We start from the raw sequence: 20,536 nt of genomic DNA on the forward strand, positions 1-20,536 counted from the left end.
CTATCTCTTCTCCACTTTCTAACTCCTGTTCTCTAACTCTAACATTTTGACAATATTATTACAAATGGAATAATCAGCTTTTCAGATTTTTTCCACTCAGCACGAGATCCAACCAAGTTGCTGCATTACTAATAGTTCATTCCTTTTCATTGCTGAGTCATACTATTCAGTGATAACACTACATGGTATAGATATACCAGTTTGATTAACCATTCACTCACTGAAGGACATTTCCCCCTAATTTTCAACTATTATGAATAAAGCTGCATTCATATACATACAGGTTTGTGTGTGGACCTAAGTTTTTGTTTCTCTGGGATAAATACCACTGCTGGATTGTTTGGTAAGCATGTTTGTTTAACTTTTGTTGTTGTTGTTTAATGTTCTTTATTGATTTTAGAGTGGAAAGGAGAGAGAGAAACATGGGGGACTGGGTCCACAACCAGGGCATATGCCCTGACCAGGAATCTAACTGGCGACCCTCCAGTGGCTCAACCAACTAAGCCACACTGGTCAGGGCTGTTTGTTTAGCTTTTAAAGAAACCAACAAACAATAAAACAACAGTTTGGCATTTTCTGAAATGGCTGTGCTACTTTGCATTCCCACCAGCAATGCATGAGAGGTTGAGTTTCTCTGCATCCCTGCCAGCATCTGGTATTGTCATTATTTTTTAATTGTTCTAATAGATGTGTAGTAAACTTTTAAAAATGAAAGTGAGAGCATGCCAACCCTTTCCTCAAACCCTGCAAAAGCTCTGCATCTTCAGAGAAAAGTTTTGACAATGATATTTAAGGTTTTAAATGACCTGGTTCTCTTTACCTCTCTGATCCCAGTCCCCACCCCCACCCTCCCCGTTCCAACAAGCCAGACACATTCTTGCCTCAGGGCTTTTGCATCCTCTACTTGGGACATAGTTCTTCCCAAGGTTGCATAGCTGATGCCCTTCAAGTGTTCTCTAAAAATGTCACCTTCCCAATGGAATCTTCCTTTCACCCCCTTGTTTAAAACTGCAAGACCTGCCCAGCCGGGTGTGGCTCAACAGTTGAACATTGACCAGGAGATCGAGGTTCGATTCCCAGTCAGGACACATGCCCGGGCTGTGGGCTTGATCTCCAGTTGGGGGCATGCAAGAGGCAGACAATCAATGACAATGCTCTCATCATTGATGTTTCTATCTCTCTCCCTTCCTCTCTCTGAAATCAATAAAGATATATTTTAAAAAAAAAGGAAAAAAAAAAGATATATTTAAAAAACAAAAAACTGCAACACCCTCCTTTGTTCTCTATTCCTGACTTATTTTTCTTCCACATTACTTTTAACTTTCTAGCCCTAGCCTCCCCCAAAGGCAAGCTCCTTATGGATGAGAATTTTTTATTATCAGTTCCACACAGATAGAACAATACCATGCATTGTGCCTAAAAAAATTTCAGTTGAATGAACAAATCACCTACATCTCCAAAGCCTACAACAAAGCCATCACTACCTACAAAGGTGGACTTGGTTACCTTACAAAACTGAAATGCTATAAAGCACGTGGTCAGCAGAACTCTCTATAGCACTTGTGCTCGCTAATAATAAGCAGCAGCATTTTCTGAATATTTCATACATTTCACAACTGTACACACTTAATTCTCACAATAACCAAGTGGCACAGAGAGCAAATATTATTATACCTGTTGTACAGGTAAGAAAGAGAAGGCAAACGAGAAAAGAAGTTCCCAGATACTAGTTATTCAGTAAGTAAAACCAGAATCCAGGTTCCCTGCCCAAAATGGTTTTGACCACTAATTTATTTCCTTCTTGATAGTGTTCTTTGTTGTTGTTAATCCTCACCTGAGGGTATTTTTTTCCACTGCTTTTTTTTTTTTTTGAGAGAGAGATAGAAACATTGATGTGAGGGAGACACAGTTATTGGTTGCCTCCCACAGGCTCCTGACCAGGGCCGAGGATGGAACTTGTGAGCCTTAGGTGTAGTGGCCAACGCTCTATCCACTGAGATACACTGCCAGGGTGTCCTTGATAGTATTCTTAGGAATATGAATGTATAATGGTTTAAAAATTCTGATTTGTTCATTTATTCATCAAATATTTGTCAAGTGCCTAATAGGTACCAGGGACTGTAACAGATGCTAGGGATAAAGATGGGCTGTTCACCCTATCAGGCTGGTAAAGATTTGTTAGTCTTACCTTTCTGTGCTCATGATCAATCATGACATTATGGGGCTTCACATCTCTGTGCATAATTCCCATGCTATGACAATAATCCAGGGCCTGTAAGAAGAACAGGTTAAAAAGTTAGCTTGCATAAGAGTGATTTTCTAGTTAAAATCCTCTACTTTTTTCCCTCCATAGGTTTTCTTTCTAGCCTCACACCACCTCTGGGAGTCAGGGTTGACAATCACTCCCACAGTTATTCTTCAGAGACTTGCTCAAGATCCCGAAGTCAAACTCATGGCCTCTGAACTTCAAGTTCTGTTCTTACACAGTTGTTACAACATCTTTTCTGTTAAAAAAGACCCAAAGTGTACACCAATTACATCATTTCCAATTTCTCTCTCTTACCCAAAGCGTTTCACAAACATAGGCCCCTCAAAAGAAAACTGGTCTGTACTACAAAACTGTTCTTCAAAGAACAATAATTCTTTAGCAGCTAAGAGTTTACAATAGAGGTTGGTAAACCATGGTCCATATATGGACTGCTGCCTGTTTTTGTAAATGTTTGTTTTATTGGAACACAGCTACATCTATTTGTTTGCATGTTGTCTGTGGCTGCTTTCGTACTACAACAGCAGAGCTGAGAGGTGTGAGAAAGACCCTATAGACCACGAAGCCAAAACTTTTACTGTTTATCCCTGTAAAGAAGCCTGCCAATTCCTGACCTAGGACATCAAATCCAATTCGAAAACCATGTCTAATCTCAAACTAAGGTGAACTGAATGGTACAACCTTTGGGGTTTGCTAATCCCAGTTTTTAAGTCAGCTGATGTCATTGGCCAAATTCTTGTCCTTCCTGAAGGGCAACTTGAGTTCCTGTGGTTCCCAGGACTAGGCAAGCATATCCTTAACTTTATGAAGTCCTGCTTGCCACAAGACTGCATGAGCCAATAGAAAGATCAATTATCTTTACTGGCATAGTCTCTTCAGGGTACTTCTGTCAACCCTCATTTAATAAGCAACTTTTAGCAATTTTCTCATCTACAAAGCTGATCTTGTGACTACTAGGAGCAAGATAATTTGGTGATCCCATTTTAGAAATCAAAGTCTACTCTAAATCAGCAATCTCTAAGCAGAGATTTACATAATTCTTTAATACAATGACCCTTTGATATCTGAGTTGGAAGTTTACTGTTTTACTTGTTCAATTTTAAGTGAAATAAAGTACACCAGAAGCCAACACATCTGGAGATATTTTTACAAGTTTGAACAATTCAACTGTTAACTTTCGTAGGAGCAAGATGGAGATTACAAATATTTAAGGGGCCCCAGCTCTCTTCTAAATACCCTTCCCAAAGCATTCTAAATTATATTTCACTAGACCCTATTTCCATAACCCTTACATTAGCAGAAGAGTTCTGATGCTATTAACTTATTAAAAACTTACATGAAGAGGTCCCTTCTTTCAGAGTTTTACAAAGTTAATTCACAAGGTTTTCTACAGTCATTTGAGCTATTTAACAAAGGGAAGATAAATCTAAAGGTATTTAGTATCCAAGGTTCCCTTACCTTCAGAATCTCATACATGTAAAACCGAATGTCATAGTCTGTTAACGTCTGGTATAATTGCTGTTAAAGACAAATGCAACATTTTAGCCATGAAGTACTGCTGATGGAAGGCAATTTTTCTCATTCTCATTTGTAGTAATTCAAACCAACACTTGGCTCATCTGCCATCATTCCAAGATCTCTACACAGTCTCTACTTCTCCAACATAACATTCACTTTAAAGAGAAACTGAGTCTTTAACTCTATATGCAAGTCAAGAATTACTTAACTCATATTCCTGAAGCTATAGCTCACTGTTGGGAATATACCAATTTATCTAAGCAACATGCATTGATGTACATTTGCAATCAAGTTTGCTTTTCATTTACCTCCAGACCTTCTCATAAAAGGCATTTTGGCAAATACACAGCCTCCTTAGTAGGGAACTACCCCATCTGCAGATCACCAGTGGGTATGCAGATGGCTTGCTGCCAAATCTGTCAAGCCAATTTAACAGAATTATTCCTGTCCCAATTTTAAACAAATTTTGAACAACTGTTATGTTTCCTTTCCAGAGAGTTATGGTCTTTAAGAAGAAAAAAAAAAAGCACACATCATTAAATGGGACATAATCTGGAGTTTTCTTTGAAGTTATTGTTCTGATTCCAGAACATTCTTCCTTGTTTCCTTATCTCAGCAGAAGAACTCATCCATTTATCGATACCTAAAATTCTTGATACTGGACTGGCTCAAAGACAAGTCAAAGACCTTTACAACTTGAAATCCAAGAGCGCGCCCACATTTTTCTATTGTACTAGAATTGAGAACTGTTTGAAGTAGGCCGCTGGATGGGCTGGAAGTCAGAGAGATCTGTTGTATAGGTGTGTGTTGTAGCACAATTTACACCACCCTTACCCAAAGGAATCCTAAGGTATAAACAGACCTTGCTTTTACATACACAATACATTCCTTCTTGAACACTGCCATTTTAAAGTAAAATGCCCTTGGCCAGATCTTGACTGAACACATTATTGCTTTTATTAGGTTTGACATGAGGGGAAACTGTTAAGTGAATGGTAAAGGTGGTGAGAAGTAAACGTATCTGGTCATTAAAGAAAGCACACAATAAAAGTGCCAAATACCAAGATGTGGAAAGTGGTAGTTTGTACAGCAGTATTTCTATCTTATAATTTAACAATGTGAAGATGAAAATCTCTTTTAAGAAAGTTTGAAGGAAGTTCTTCTAACAGTAACATCCCTAAAAGGCTTTCTATGTGGTTTAAAAACCCAACAGCTTGAAATCTTTGGTTATATATTATACCTTGAAGTCTGTGTTGTTTACGTGTTCAAAAACCAAGGCGGGAGTTCGTGACTATGGAGAAGAAAAAGAAAACGCACATTAGCAATAGCCCTGGCAGCTTTAACGAGCACAATGTTTGCAAATGCTAGTTGGTGAATTTGGCAGTCCTAGCCTCAGTAGTAGGAAACCCTCTACTGCTACAAGCCCTCCCCGCTCTGATCATCACCACACTTAGGTCACTTTTGGGATGGATTTCAAACAGAAGACATGGAGCTGAAGTCTCACCAGGCTCTAGGCAGCCCGACAATGCGCCCATCGCCCATCGGAATCGGACCTGAGTTTGCAAAATGGATTAACACATTTCAGTTTCCAGTGCTATCAGTCTCTTATCCTAGAAGAATAAGAAATAGTCTGTGGGTGGAGGTCTCTTTGAAAGAAAGACCCAAACTAGTTAAATGCTATAACTGATTAAGCACTTTTAAAGCAGGACTTAACGGTGGAGGGGGGAACAGAGAGGCCAGCTGTGCTCTGGGTCAAACACCACCTCAGCCATGGTGGGCCTTGCTAGCACATACTATACTCACCACAGGGTCTTTTACAATGTCTGCCAGTGTGATGATGTTGGGACCGCCTCGCAAATTCTCCAAAATCTTTATTTCACGCTTGATTTTCTTCTTCTTTACTGGCTGAAAGGGCAAAAGTACATCAGTGAAATAAAGTATGTCCGGGTATTTCAACAGATAATGTAATAAATGAACGGCTTATTTATGAGCTCCTTGAAGGAAGGAAACGTGTCTGATTCATCTCTGCATCTCCTTCTCCTAGCCCTGTGCCAGGTACTCTGTGGGTTACTTAGCAAATGCTGAATTGAAAGAAAAAAAGATTTCCTTTCCAAAGATCAGACTTCTGCAGAAGTAACATTTAATTCCCCCAACCATCAGTCTTAAAATGTTAACTCTTTACAACTATACAAACTAGGATTATAAATAGTAAGACTAAGGCATATCTTGAAAAATCTTTTACAAATTAGGATGAAACATGGGCTTTTTTCTATTCCTTTCTCTAAGTCTAGAAACACCCAACAGAGGTGAGGGGGACAGGACCAACATCAAGGATGGCCAAACCATCTTTGTGCAGCATAAACTTGTAGGTTAAATGTGGGCCTTGGAGTCAAGACTGCCTAATGCGAATCCTACTTTCATGCCATGCTAGCTGTGTGCCTATGGGGAAGTTATCACATAACCTAAGCCTTTCATTATGGGAAAAATGATCAACAGGAGTACCTATCTCATAAGATTGTGGCAAGAATCAAATAAAATATATGAAAGGATCTCAGAATATGACTGGGACATGGTAACTAGCTAGGCTTATGATCAGTATTCCAATAAATGAATCCCTCTCTCCATTCTAAAAAGACCACTCTGGAGAGTCCCTTGAGCTTATCTTCCATATTCCTTTGTCCTCACTCGTTATTTCTACATGTGTTCTGGGACAGAAATCTTTTTCATTTTTCTGAGGAGGGCTTTGGTCCAACTGCACCTCCTCCACAAAGCCTTCCTCCTAAATAGTCTAAAGCAGTGCTGGTCCAAAAGACATATAATGCAAGCCACATATATATTTTAAATGTTCTAGTAGCCTTGTTAAAAAAGATAAACAGACAAAATTAATTTTAGTAATATATTTTCTTTAACAAAATATATTCAAAATCTTATTTTAACATGTAAAGCAATACAAAAAAATTACTACCGGGCAATTTTATATACATATACAAACCTTTGAAACCTTGTGTATTTTATCCTTACAGCATATTTCAATTTGGACTAGCCACACTTCAAATGCTCAATAGCCACATGTGACCTGTGCCTGCCATAGTGGAACATGCAGCTCTTTCCCAGGGTGTCAGTCACCTCAGACTACAATTTTAAGTATATATCAGAAATTATTTTAAGTATATATATCATCTCTTCATTAACAAGATCAGTGGTTATTAAACTCTGATGATCAATAACCTGGACTTTTTAATACACAGATTCCCAGGATCCACATACATCTGTTGAGTCAGAATTTATACAGTGTTTTTTAACGACTCTGAGCCATCATTTAAAAATCGGGAGAATTCACATACACATACAAATCTCTAATTTCTTTCTGCAAAGGAGTATCAAACAATGCTGGTCTTGCGCTACTGCAGTACTCATCACTCACCTCCTCTTATCATGGGCACTTACATCAGACTGGCTAGCAAGTGATCTGCCTGACCTCTAAAGGCCTGCTGTTTGTGACTCCTCATCCTTACACAGTAGAGGTAACTATTTATTGAAAACAAATGCTTGAAATATAATTAAAAACAGAGGAAATAAGTATTAGGCAATCAAATCAGTATTAGAGAGAGGACTGAACCTTTACTCCCTTCCTCTGCCACAATCTAGCCATATGACTTGAGTCAAATCACTTCTCCTGCTTTAGTTTCCTGATCTGTCAAATGAAGATAACCTCTAATGATTGCAGATGACACAATAAAGGTGTTAAAGCACTCCCAAAACCCTTTTAAATGCTACTTTAGAAAAAGAATCACTATTACTAAAATCTAAATTCCAAATACCTCTGAAATTTCAATCTCTTTCTTTTACTCACCTTGAGAATTTTAACAACAACTTTTTCATTATTTGTGATGTTGATGGCTTCAAATACTTCACTATATTTACCCCGGCCTAATTTTCGAACCAGCTGGTAGTCATCTTGATTTCTGTAAACAAAGAGTCAAAGTCACAATGATTTAAAAAGTTCAACTTTTCAAGCATTAATTGAACTTATAAAACCCTATTACCAGTAAAAGAAATGAAGTATTTAAAATATTTCCCAAATCAGTTTCTTTGTATTATTTTAATTGGGCCAATTAAAAATGGGTATGTTCCAAATCCCAGAATTAGAAAAAAATTAAGCCTTTTTTCTTTCAAATCCCAAACTGTTTACATCTCTATTGGCATACCACACACAGCTTATATTAGGGTTCATTATGCACGCCTGCCTCCAACAACAGAGAGCTTTCCCTTGGAGAATAATTTTTATATATTCCTGTCTCCTAGTGCCTGGCCGATTGTTGGCACTTTGCAGGAAGTAAATACGTGTTATAAGAATATTTCAATTCAGCCACATTTTGGGAGCAGCCGATTTTGAACGGGCTCCTTTGCAGTTAAGTGGCTTTCAAATATACAGGCTTGACCTACCACTTGTCCTCCAAGGCAAGCCCTGAGGACAGTCCATATAATGGAGTTTTTCAAACTACATTACAGATCATGAACCAGTTAGGGAGTCCCTTCCTCTATTTCACCCATATTTATTTCATGACCACTAAGCAACATCAGAGGTTAAAAAAAAAAGTATCAAAAATGCCAAGATTTCCCCTTTGCTCCTGCTTATAACTTAGAGGACTTTACTCTAAAGAATGACAAACATGGTCCTTTTAAATAACGTCTCAGTTCTATTTACTCCTGCTGGATACACTGAGAATGCAACATGTGACAAACCAACCATTCATTTTCCTCAAGCAGCTAAAAAGAAAGTGAATAAAGAGAAAAGACAAAAGCACTAAGGACAATGAACAATGTAATAATCATAGCATGTCTAGGGGAAGGGAGCTCTTATTTCTGGTCGAGTCCTCCTCCTGTGGGAAGGCACAGGGAAATAAAAGCAAGCAACCAAATAGCACCATGCCCAAAACTCAATAGTGCTATTTTAGCAGAATTAAGTGCAGAGAACTCAATTTGAATAGAGTAGTTGAAATTTCTGTAAAACACAGAGGTATTCCTAGAGAAAGCCTGGGATATAAGGGGAATTGCTAGATTATCAATAATGATAACATATACTGGTACTGTACCACAGATTCTTGATGGTATCTTTAAAGAACACTGTGCCTTCTTGTGCAGAGGCAATGTGCTTAACTGTTAAGATTCATAGCCCAATCATGATTAAAATAACACCCACAATTTTGGGAGCCTGTATTTAACCACTTACAGGTTATGGACATCACATGTGGACAGACATAAAACATAGCATAGCATATGGAAGCTGGAGCTTTGAGTTTTCAAATGGTTTTCTTTTGCATTTGAATGCCAAAAAGCTTTTCATCACAAAAAGTATGACATGATCAATTAAATACATACCATGTTGGGACAAGAAATGCAAACATCCAAATGAGATAGCACAGAGAATTAGGAGGGCAAACGCAGCTGTTCAGGCAGAGTGCAACTGTTCAAGATGGAATTTGGGCTGAATTCCATGTTACACATGTCTAGTCTCATGATAAGGGCAAGTGTTTAAGGGTTTAATTTTGCTTCTCATTAGAAAGAGGACACCTTTCTGGAGAACTGTTTCATCCTTCAGAATCACCATGGGACAACATTCTCTGACCTCAAAAACACTTTATGTAAGAGTTTAGTGTTTTCAAAGTCTCTTAAGTTTTCTAACTGAAACCCTTAGCTGAGGCAAGTTGATAGGTAACTCTTCCTTATCAGCTTTGTATACAGAATATAAAAATCAGAGAAAAGATTAAGAAAAAGACTGAAATGATTCTTAAGTGATAAGCCTGTCAAAACTGTTCAGCAATAGCTTACTTCTTCACTGCAGAAGAAACACAAATAAGACTTCAATCTTGAGGTTTATAATGCACAGCCAGAGAGGGTGCCTGACATAAATTACTGAACAAATCCATAAGAGGCAGCCCTTTGGGTGACTATAGTGAAGTAAAAGGAAACAATTACCCCCATTCCACCACATGTGACTCGTAATCCCAGTATTCTCGGGGTCTGTGTGTGTTAACATCTGTGTAAACTCTGGCCCTGCTTGGCACGGGTCCCGACATGTCAGACAGGTTGGCGAACAAAGCTGAACTTGATGTTTGGAGATCTGGCAGTCACCGTGTTCAGAAGCAGCTGGGGGGTGGAGTGAAGACTTTGTTTCAGACCTGTTTTCTTCAGACTGCAGAAACAAAACGCACAAGGACCAAGGAATTATTTTTAGAAAGCATATGGAAAGAAAAATCACCTTACAACAATGGCCTTAAATATATTTCTGGCTCCCTTATCTGTTAAATCAATGAATATATCCTAACTGTGCCACAGTGTTTCCCTTAACATAAAACCAAACCAAACCTGTATCAGCCCTAATCCTATTCTGCAAAGTAGCTTGTTATCTCCTCAGCTAAAGTTTGGATAGCCTGAAAAAAAAACATGGCATTGAGGATACACCCATCAGCATTACTACTATTTATATTCTACAGAAAGTATTGGCAAGAATAGTACTTTCCTTTCAGCAGCTTTCTACAGCTCAAGTAGGGGTGCTAAAAGGCTTGCCCTGGCTGGTTTGCTCAGTGGTCAGAATGTCGGCACGCCAGACTGAAGGGTCTTGGGTTTGATTCTGGGTCAAGGGCGAGTGCGAGAAACAACCAAACAATGTGTTTCTCTCACGTGGATGTCTCTCTCTCCCCTGCTCCTCCCTTCCACTCTCCCCATGCTCTTGACTGGAATCAAACCTGAGACCCTTCAGTCCAATGCTCTAACCACTGAACCAAACTGGCGAGGGCAGGATACAAATGTTCTTTGTATTATTTTTGTTGTTGAAACATGTATTTTAAAAAGCTGTGGTAAAATATACATAAAATTTACCTGTTTAACCATGTTTAAGTGTACACTGAGTGGCACCAGGTACATTCACTTCTTGTCTTGTGCAACCAACCCCACCCCCAAACTGAAACACTGTAGTCATTAAACACCAACTTCCATCTCCCCCCAGCTCCTTATAACCACCACTCTATTGTCTGTTTCTGAGTTGACTACTCTAGGTACCATATATAAGTGGAATTATAGAATATCTGACCTTTTACATTTGGCTTACTTCACTTAGCACGTTTAAGGTTCATCCCCGTTGTAGCATATGCCAGAATTTCCTTCCTTTTTAAGGTTAAATAATACTTCTGTGTATGTATAGGTCACATTTTGTTTACCCATTCCCTTGTCAATAGACACTTCTCCTGCACGCACCCTAACTGGGGCCAGGGATCGAGCCTGCAACTGAGGTATGTGCCCTTGGCCGGAGTCAAACCCAGGACCCTTCAATCTGTGGGCTGACGCTCTAACCACTGAGCCAAACTGGCTAGGGTTCTTTTGGAGTTCTTCCGTTTGATTATTTTGGGTATATACCCAGAAGTGGAACTGCTCCATCATAGGTAATTCTGTTTAATTTTTTGAGGAACCACCATACTTTTTTGCACAGTGGCTACATTACTTTATATTCCCATCAGCAATCCACAAGGGTTCCAATTTTTCCACATTCCTGCCAGCATTTATTCATTTTTATAGCAGCCATCCTAACAGGTATAAAGTGGTTATCTCCTTGTGGTTTTGATTTGCATTTCCCTAATGACTAGCATTTTTTCATGTGCTTATTGGTCATTTACCTCTCTACCTTGGAGAGATAGCTATTCAGGTTCTTTGCCTATTTTTTAATTGGATTTTTCTTTTTTTGGTTGTTGAGTTGTAGTTCTTTATCTATTCTGGTTATTAATCCTTATCAGATATACAATCTACAAATATTTTCTCTGTATTGGTTGTCTTTTCATCTTGTTGATGGTGCTGTTTGATGCACAAAACTTTTAATTTTGATGAAGTCCAATTTATTTTGTCTCTTGTCTATACTTTCAGTGTCACATCTGTACCTTTTTTTTGGCCTCATGTAAATTTGAAGTTACTTCCAAATAAAAGGTTAAAATAAAATTGGTATAAGGAAACTGTGGCTCAGAAAGAGGAAAATTCACCCAAATCACATGGATATTAATAGCAGAGCAAGGATCAGAAACCAAACTTCTGATTCTTGTGACAGTGATTTCTTTTGCCATTAATCATACTAATTAGGTAACAACAGCTAACACCTGCAAGCATTCCCTATGTGCTTTATGTGGATTTCATTTCATCCTCACCACACAAATGGTGAGAAAGTTACCATTACCCCCATTTTACAGATGAGGAAACTGAAGCAAAGAAAAGTTAAGTAACTTGCTAAAGAACACAGAGTTGGAGGAGCTGACATTCAACCAGACTATAAAATAGGGATAACTGGCCAGGCCAGTGTGACTGAATTGGTTGGGCATTGGCCCATGCCCTTGAGATTGCCAGTTTGATTCCCAGTCAGGGCATATGCCCTGTTGTAGGCTCGATCCCCAGTAGGGGACATGCAGGAGGCAGCTGGCTGATGTTTCTCTCATCGATGTTTCTATCTCTCTCCTTCTCCCTTCCTCTCTCTCTGAAATCAATAAAAACAAATTAAAAATAAAAAATAAAAATAGGGATAACTGTATTTACCTCATAGGTTTGTGGTGAGGATTCAATGAGTTAAATGAATGTAAACTGTTTACAACTGCACCTATTTGAGAGCTCTAAGGGAACTGTTTATGACAACTGTATGTTTTTCCAATGTTGTATTTAATCTGGAGTTTAGCTACCATACACAAAGAAGATAAATCAGAAGAGATCTCTTCTTGTGCACATGGTTCCGGTGGCTTAAAGCTTTCAGATGATGAGCAGGAGACTGGGATGGAGATTAATGCTGTACTGGGAAGTGTGACAAACACAATCAGTGATATTCTGGAGCCCCATGAGTATGCAGTTTAACTCTGGGGTCCTATGAGTATAAATCTAAATGGCCAGAAAACAACAACATTGTTCAAATAATTACTGAAAAGTGAATCAAAACAGTTTAAGAAATTATTTCCAAACATTTTTTTCCTTTGGTTTTTATAAAACAACCAGGGTGATAATAACCTAATTTAACTTTGCCTAATATTGGTTAAGTGTAAAAAACACACAAATTGTCCAAACAAGCAAAAAAATCCCAGAAACCAGACACTTTTATTGTAACCTTTGTTCTTCCCAAGAAACAAGGTCCTTTGTGCTGTAGGACTGCTGGCTTTTTTTGTAGCTACTTGACTGCATTGACAACAGTGAAACACTAGGAAGATGGGTAAAGGTGTGTAGGTGTGCGTGTCTGCAAACAGCCAAAACAGTGTAAACAGCTGAAACCAGTAAAAATACTATTCCTACGTATTTATGACTTTTAATAAAATGATACTGAACTTTTAAGTTCTTAGCTTCTTCTCTGACAAAAAACAGTATCTTTCTCTTCAGTCTCCACATTCCTTTATAGGCATCTGTGGATCTCAAAGCCCTTCTGCCATCAACTTAAGAAGTTTTTAAAATCAATACAAATTTAGTAACTGGGATTAGATGCAATAGGGTGATGAAACAAGCAGCAGAGTCCTGGTTTCAAATCCCAAATTGGCTACTGGGCTTCTTCCAGCTTTGCTGCATCACTTACAAAACCTGCTTAACTGCACTTGCAGACTGAAGAGAAGATCCAATCAGACAGCTTCCAGAAAGGGCTCAGGAGCACCAAACACAAGTAAATTATTACTACACCATAGCTCCTCAGTGAAAACTAAGAAGAATCCAATCTTTAAAAGGCTAGTTTTCACCCTGGCCGGGTGGCTCAGTTAGTTAGAGCATCGCCCCTACACCAAAAGGTTGCAGGTTTGATCCCTGGTCGCGTGTACGGGATGCAACCAATCGATGTTTCCTCTCTTTCTCCAAAAAAATATCAATAAACATATCCTCAAGTGAGGATTAAAATAATAATTTTTTAAAAAGGCTACGGTCTTCATTCTTAGTTTCCCTTTTCTTTACTTTTCTGTAAAATACAAATACTATAGAAGCTGTGGTTAACTCCCAGCTTCTCAGGGCCAATTCGTAGGCGAGTATGACATTACAAAGCGAGACCTCATTTCTCCCTGGAAACCACGTGACTCACATGAAAGATATTCCCCAAGTCCCATTTACTAGCCCACGTATCACAACCATCCAGCCTTCCTCTGCTCTCTTAAGGCTTTGGTATTCTCTGTGAAGAGCAGGGCAAGACTATTCACTAACGAAACTCCTGAGATTCTCAAGTACTTGTTTGAATGACTCTTGCAGCTTTGTGCCTCATCAGTTGGAACCTAATTTATGAACCAGTGGATTTGATTCTCCACTGGGAGGACAACTAGCTGTCTTGCAGTACTCCCAAAAAAGCTTCACTTTACTGGCATGTATACCAAATAATCTGCTTATAATAAAGAGTCATTCAGCCCAGCCGGGAATGGCTCAGCAGTTGAGAACTGACCTAGGATCCAGGAGTTCGCAGTTCAATTCCCAGTCAGGGCACAGGCCCGGGGTGCGGGTTCCATCCCCAGTCGGGGTGTGCAGGAGGGAACCGATCAATGACTCTCTCATCATTGATGTTTCAACTCTCTCCCTCTCCCTTCCTCTCTCTCTGAAATCAATAAAGATATGTTTTGGGGGGGAAAAAGAGTCATTCACACGAATGTCAATGGTTGGCTTTCATGAACTATGTGGGGAGAAGATAACAGGCTCTTGAACTCAGCAACTTCAGATTAAAAAAAATGGTACCAAGAAGGAAGGGGAGGGTGATGAAATGGGGATAAAGTGGGGATGTGAAAAGATAGGAAAGAGAAGTCATCAAAGATAAACACTATTTTATTCAGAAATAGTATTTTCCTCATACCTCTCTGTTAACGTGTATGTATATTCACATGCAGCCTAACATAAAGGAAATGTAAGGACAGCCTAAATTTCTCAATTATCGGTTTGGTTCTTTCATACATTCCTTCCTTTGTTCATCCCTTAAATATATGAGCATTTACTATGAAAAAGTACTATGCTAGGCCTTGGGAATATAATAACGAGCAAGGCAGAACAGGGTGAGACAAATATGTCTTTATCTGCAGACTAAGGATAATGGAAATTCATCAAAGAGTTTTTTTTTTAATCCTCACCAGGGGATATTTTTTCCACTGCTTTTCAGAGAGGGTGGAAGGGAGAGAAAGAGAAACACTGATTTCAAAGAGACACATCGATTGGCTGCCTCCCGTTGGGGCCAGGGCCTGCAACTAAGGTACATGCCCTTAGCCAGAATCTAACCCAGGACCCTTTGGTCTGCAGGCTGACACTCTAACCATTGAGCCAAACCAGCTAGGGCTCATCAAAGAGTTTTAAGTAGAAAAGTGATTCGTGTACATTTTGAAAAGGTTGCTCTGGCTTGGTATGGGTCAGACAGAGAGCAGATTTAGGGACAGACAAAAGCTTCTCAGCTTTAAATATCTATCCCTCCCCCGCAATTCCATGAGGCGGCATTTCTTTCCCTAATCTACAGACAAGTAAGCTCAGTAGCTTGACCAAAAATATCCAGTAGAAATGGAGTTGGGATGGTATGCAAATCCAAGTTGGCTTACCTCCAAGGTTCAGGTCTTTTCATTCCTATAGAACTTATCACTTTCTAAACCTCTATACAGTAGTCTTCAAACCTTAATTTCCCTAATTGACTTGTAGCTCCCCAAAGTCAAGATCTATGTCTAATATATCTTTTTATGTTACAGTATCCAGTTGAAGGTTTTGCACTTTGTAGGATGCACAGTAAATATTTGTTGATCAAATCGGTATTATTTTTAAAAAATAAAATGAAAATGCAGTTGCCTCCAAAAGGCAGGGTGCCCCCCAACACTTCTGATCACCTGGTACACAGCTAAGGGGAACTAAAAGACCAACACAAGGGTCCTTGAGGAACTGTTCACTTTGGTCTCTCTCCCTCCTGATATTACGGCTTCTTCTACTAAAGAACAGTCACAATTAAGATTTGATCCCCCAATTAAAATTAAGAGAATACTGGAGAAACTTTATTTTAGCAATTTTTGTAATAGTTATTTGGAAGTTTGGAGAAGTGCCTGAGTCCTGGATATCCTGAAGGTCAATTCTCTTATTTACTCTTCATAACACATGTATACCTCAAGAAAATCTGACTTACCACTACTTCTATCTAAAAAGCCCTTGGAGCCTGGCCGGGCGTGGCTCAGTGGTTGAGCGTCCACCTAGGATCCAGGAGATCGAGGGTCGATTCCCGGTCAGGGAACATGCCTGGGTTGAGGGCTCAATCTCCAATGACTCTCTCATCATTGGTGTTTCTCTCTCTCTCTCCTTCTCCTCTCCTCTCTCTGAAATCAATAAAGATATATAAAAAATAAAAATAAAGAAAAAGCCCTTGGATTGACCCTGAAGACACAGCTAAGTTCTGTTTGTTCAAAGTTTAATCTAACAAAAGCCAATTATAATCAACTATGAAAAATTATGTCAACAAAATTTTCCCTACTAAAGTCAGACCACACCTACAACCAAAGTCAATTACATGGCTCTGCTTGACCTATTCTATATAAAATTCAAGGAAATAAAAACTCTATTAAACAATAAGGCTAAAATATACAGTCAAAAATCCAAAGTTTATTGACATAAATGGAATATAAGAGAACTAATATCAATAAGAACTTCTCTTGCCCTTTTCAGCCAGTCTCTCCCTTTAATCTTTTCTATTCCGTATGATTTGTTTTCCAATCTAGCAACTAAAAAGAAAAACTAGAGACCTAGTAAATGGTCTATATAATATCAGGAAGCTGGACAAATCTGATTGGTCATTTGTTCCAATGACTTTTTACAAATTAATTTTCTAGTATTAGTCCATTTTCAAACTGTAATACACTTTTATTAGTTCTTGTAACCCTACTGTTTATATAGGGTCTGTATCTTAAAAAAAACAACACAAAAAAACCTCTTGCCATTCCTAGATCAACCATAGTGAAGGAACAAGATATCATAACCATCCAGACGAGGCAAAGATTTCTATTGCAAAGAATGAAGAATGTGCTTATACTGCACCATCAGTATGATTTAGGACTGCCTGTTGAGAAGAAAGCAGTCGTATGAGGAAAACACCACCTTTTAAGCACTGCTGCAGAGAATGAATTCTTCCTAGCAATCAGGCAGCACATACTGGTAAGAGAGAAACAGGATTCAGGGAACAAACTCAGGGATAGCTTTGTTGTAGAAGCAGACAAATACTGAGCCACACAAACTTACTTTTTGCCCTTTCAAAAGTGGCACTGCTTAGAAGGCCATATGAACACAAAAAAGCATTAAGTAGTTAATACTATCTGAAGCACTTGTTTCAAATGTCCATAGTTGCCCTTAATTTCCAATACTCCTTTTAAGAAGTAAATGCTTACTGAACATTTACTATGTACCAGGAAATGTGAGCCTGTTGCCAGAAAGGGATTCTTTCTCTAAGTCATTTGCCAAAGAAAACAGACCATTACAGTATCAAGTGATCGGTGCTTGAAAGAATTAAGTCAGGGTACTCTGAAGGCATTGAAGGGAATTTAAGTCCCCCATCAACCCATTATCATTTATTCAATAAATATTTATGGAGTACCTCAATATTTGGGGAAAAGCTGCCAGGAAAATAATAACATCTAACTTTGAAGAGTGCACAGTAATTATTCAGGTGAAGAACACTAAAACAAGATATTGTAAAGCACAATACTTCAAGCAAGTTAATAATTGTAAAGACCTGTAATTTTGACCCTAAAACTGCCAAAGGTTGGAACACCTTATTATCCCCTATTAGAAGCACATCGGATCAGCAATCCTTTTATATCTGATTTAAAGAATACTGGTGCAGCCCGGCCGGGCGTGGCTCAGCGGTTGAGAGTCGACCTGGGATCCAGATGATCGGGGTTCGATTCCCGGTCAGGGCACATGCCCGGGTTGCGGGTTCGATCAATGACTCTCTCATCATTCAGGTTTCTATCTCTCTCTCCCTCTCCATTCCTCTCTCTGAAATCAATAAAGATATATTAAAAAAAAAAAAAAAATACTGGTGCACCCTACTCAATTGTTACTATGTGTTCCTAAAAGAAAAAAAAAAAAAACCAGAATCATTAATTCACAATTATTGCAATTCAAATCTCATTCTCTTCCTTTCTCCACTCCTCATGCAAATCAGTTTTACTGCAGAGGTCACAGAGCAAAATGCCTAGAAAGGACAAATAACTAGGGAGTGTAGATGATCCCTGAAAGTATGATTAGAGCTTCTCAGTTTTCAAAGTAAGAAAGCAAGATTTTTGCAGATAATATTTCTGTTTTCTGTAATGGTGGGCTACGTTATTTGGGTCAACGCTCCCACCGTGAACACCTGAAGAGAATGGATTAACCCCCCCCCCACGTCCTCCCCGCCTCCCTCTTTCTTTTTATGTTTCATTCTTAAATAAACCAATAGCCAAAAGTGAAAATAACCTAGAGAAGCAAGCAAGCCCAAAGGGTCTGTTGATCCCTAAAAACTGGAATTTTGTTGTGACAGAATCCAAAGCCCAGGGCCCTCACAAGTGAAGAGTCTAACAGGAGAACCTCTCCGTAATAGGCTGAGATTTCAGGGTTACAACCTTGGGGTTACAGTTAAGGGGATGGAGGGAACAGAAGATCCAGGGAAGAATTACAGCCCGATGGAGGGACTATGAGATCTGAAGCTTGTTTTAAAGCGGTCCCTGGACCAGTAATGTCCACAGATATCACACATGAATAAGCTCTCTATGGAGAAAAGTACCTTGCTAAGTATGGGACTCAAATGATTCTTAAAAGTAATTTTTTCAAATATAACATCCAGCTGTAATAAATGATAACTAGGCACTGAAGTAAAAGACTCCAAAGTAAAAATTGGCAAAAAAAGAAAAGAGAACAGAAAAGGCCCACAGAGACTTCTGGTCTTATCAGACTCAAACTATGAAACAACTGTGCTTATAAGAATAAGAGATGTTTCAGAATATCCGCAGTGAACAGGATACTTTTAAAAATAAGCTAGTGCCCGGCCGGGCATGGCTCAGCGGTTGAGCATCGACCTGGGATCCAGGCGATCGGGGTTCGATTCCCGGTCAGGGCACATGCCCGGGTTGCAGGCTGCAGCCAATCAATGACTCTCATCATTGTTGTTTCTATCTCTCTCCCTCTCCTTTCCCCTCTCTGAAATCAATAAAGATATATTAAAATAAAAAATAAATAAATAAATAAAAATAAAAATAGGCTAGAAACTACCCACAATGTAGCAGATAAGTCAAAACTATGAAAAAATAAGAGAGGAATAGTATCGTGAAAGGTTTGATATACTTTTAATTGGTACTAGAAGGAAAGGCGAAAACGGGACAGGACAAAGGCTATATTCAAATAGGTAACAGCTGAGAATTTTCCAGAAGCAACCAGATATAATCACATTCCAGAAACCAACAAATTACAAACAAGATCAATAGAATGAAATCCACAACTAAACATGTAACAACAAAACAGCAGAAAAAACAGAGACAAGGAGAAATCTAAAAAGCAAGCAAAAAAGGCAGATTACGTTCAAAGGAGCAATATGAGAATAGTTGATTTTCCCCAAAACAACAATGAAGCCAAGACAGTTTAATACCTGCAATGTGTAGGGAGAAAAATACCTTGCCAAATTAAAATCTATATCCAGTAAATATCTCTAAAGAAAATAAAGAACATAATCTCATTTGGAAAGCTTGAGTTGAAAGAGAAAATAAGGAGCATAAAAGAGGAAAATTTATAGAAAAGTTCAAATAAACACTGACTATTAATAAGACTCTGATGTGTATGGCTCCAAGTTATAATATCACATTTACTTAGAGAACAAAAATACTACATATTTCCAAACTAGAAAGCAGGGAGAGAAGAGGATGAAATGATAAAAAGAATGGTAGAAAAAGATAAGAAACAACCACAGGACATAAGACACACACACACACAGAGAAGTTAACAGAAATACGGCTAATTATATTAAATATAAATGAAATAAATCATCTAGGTAAAAGACCAAGACTGTCACAGACTGGATTAAAGACAAAATCCAAATGAACTAGAATAACCAAAACAGTATTAAAAAAGAAAAATGAAGCTGGAGAAATAACACTATCTAATTTTAAAACTATCACAAAGCTACAGTTATTAAAGTAGTGTGGTATTGGCAAAGGGGTAACAGATCAAAGGAAGAGATTGGAAAGTATAAAACAGACCCACACAAATATAGCCAATTTATTTTTGACACAGGTACAAAGGCAGTTCAATGAAGAAAGGACAATCTTTTTTATAAATGGTTTTGGAAAACATGGATATCCACTTGCAAAATCATGAACTTCAAATTAAACCTCATACCTTATATAAAAAAGGACTTGTACCTATAATACATAAAGACTTCAACAAGAAAACCCAATTAAATAGTGGGTAAAACATCTGAAGATACTTCATAAAAGGTATATAAATAAGCATGAAAAGATGCACAATATTTCTAGTCATTAGGGGAGTCCAATTAAAATAAGACACGCTACAAATATATTAAAGGGCTAAAATTAAAAAGAAAAAAATGACAATAAGCTGAGGAGGATTCAGAGTAAAATAAACAATGTAATTCATTTCTGGTGGGAATGCAACATGGTAGAGTCACCTTAGAAAACAGATTGGCATTTTCTTATAAAGTTAAAATTGCATTTTTCATATGACCCAGCAATCCCACTTAGAGCTATTTACCCTAGGAAAAAAAACCTTATGTTCATA

The 20,536-nt window shown here is 38.3% G+C and overlaps 1 protein-coding gene across 3 annotated transcripts in view; it reads right to left on the bottom strand.

Annotated features, from left to right (window-relative positions):
• The window catches only part of CSNK2A1 (casein kinase 2 alpha 1), a 52,185-nt gene that overhangs the window by 17,620 nt on the left and 14,029 nt on the right, over window positions 1-20,536 (bottom strand). For all 3 annotated transcript variants that reach the window (XR_013999761.1, XM_081150135.1, XM_081150134.1), the window contains exons 2-7: window positions 9,764-9,980; window positions 7,638-7,749; window positions 5,588-5,689; window positions 5,025-5,075; window positions 3,725-3,784; window positions 2,189-2,272 (exon numbers count right to left, since the gene is read on the bottom strand). Coding sequence is in view for 2 of the 3 variants with exons in the window: in XM_081150135.1 (XP_081006261.1) it covers window positions 2,189-2,272; window positions 3,725-3,784; window positions 5,025-5,075; window positions 5,588-5,689; window positions 7,638-7,749; window positions 9,764-9,864 (510 nt within the window). In the remaining variant the exon portion in view is untranslated. The remainder of the gene's footprint in view (window positions 1-2,188; window positions 2,273-3,724; window positions 3,785-5,024; window positions 5,076-5,587; window positions 5,690-7,637; window positions 7,750-9,763; window positions 9,981-20,536) is intronic.

The sequence above is a fragment of the Miniopterus schreibersii genome, assembly GCF_964146895.1.
Source record: "Miniopterus schreibersii genome assembly, chromosome: 10".
Taxonomy (NCBI): Eukaryota; Metazoa; Chordata; class Mammalia; order Chiroptera; family Miniopteridae; genus Miniopterus; species Miniopterus schreibersii.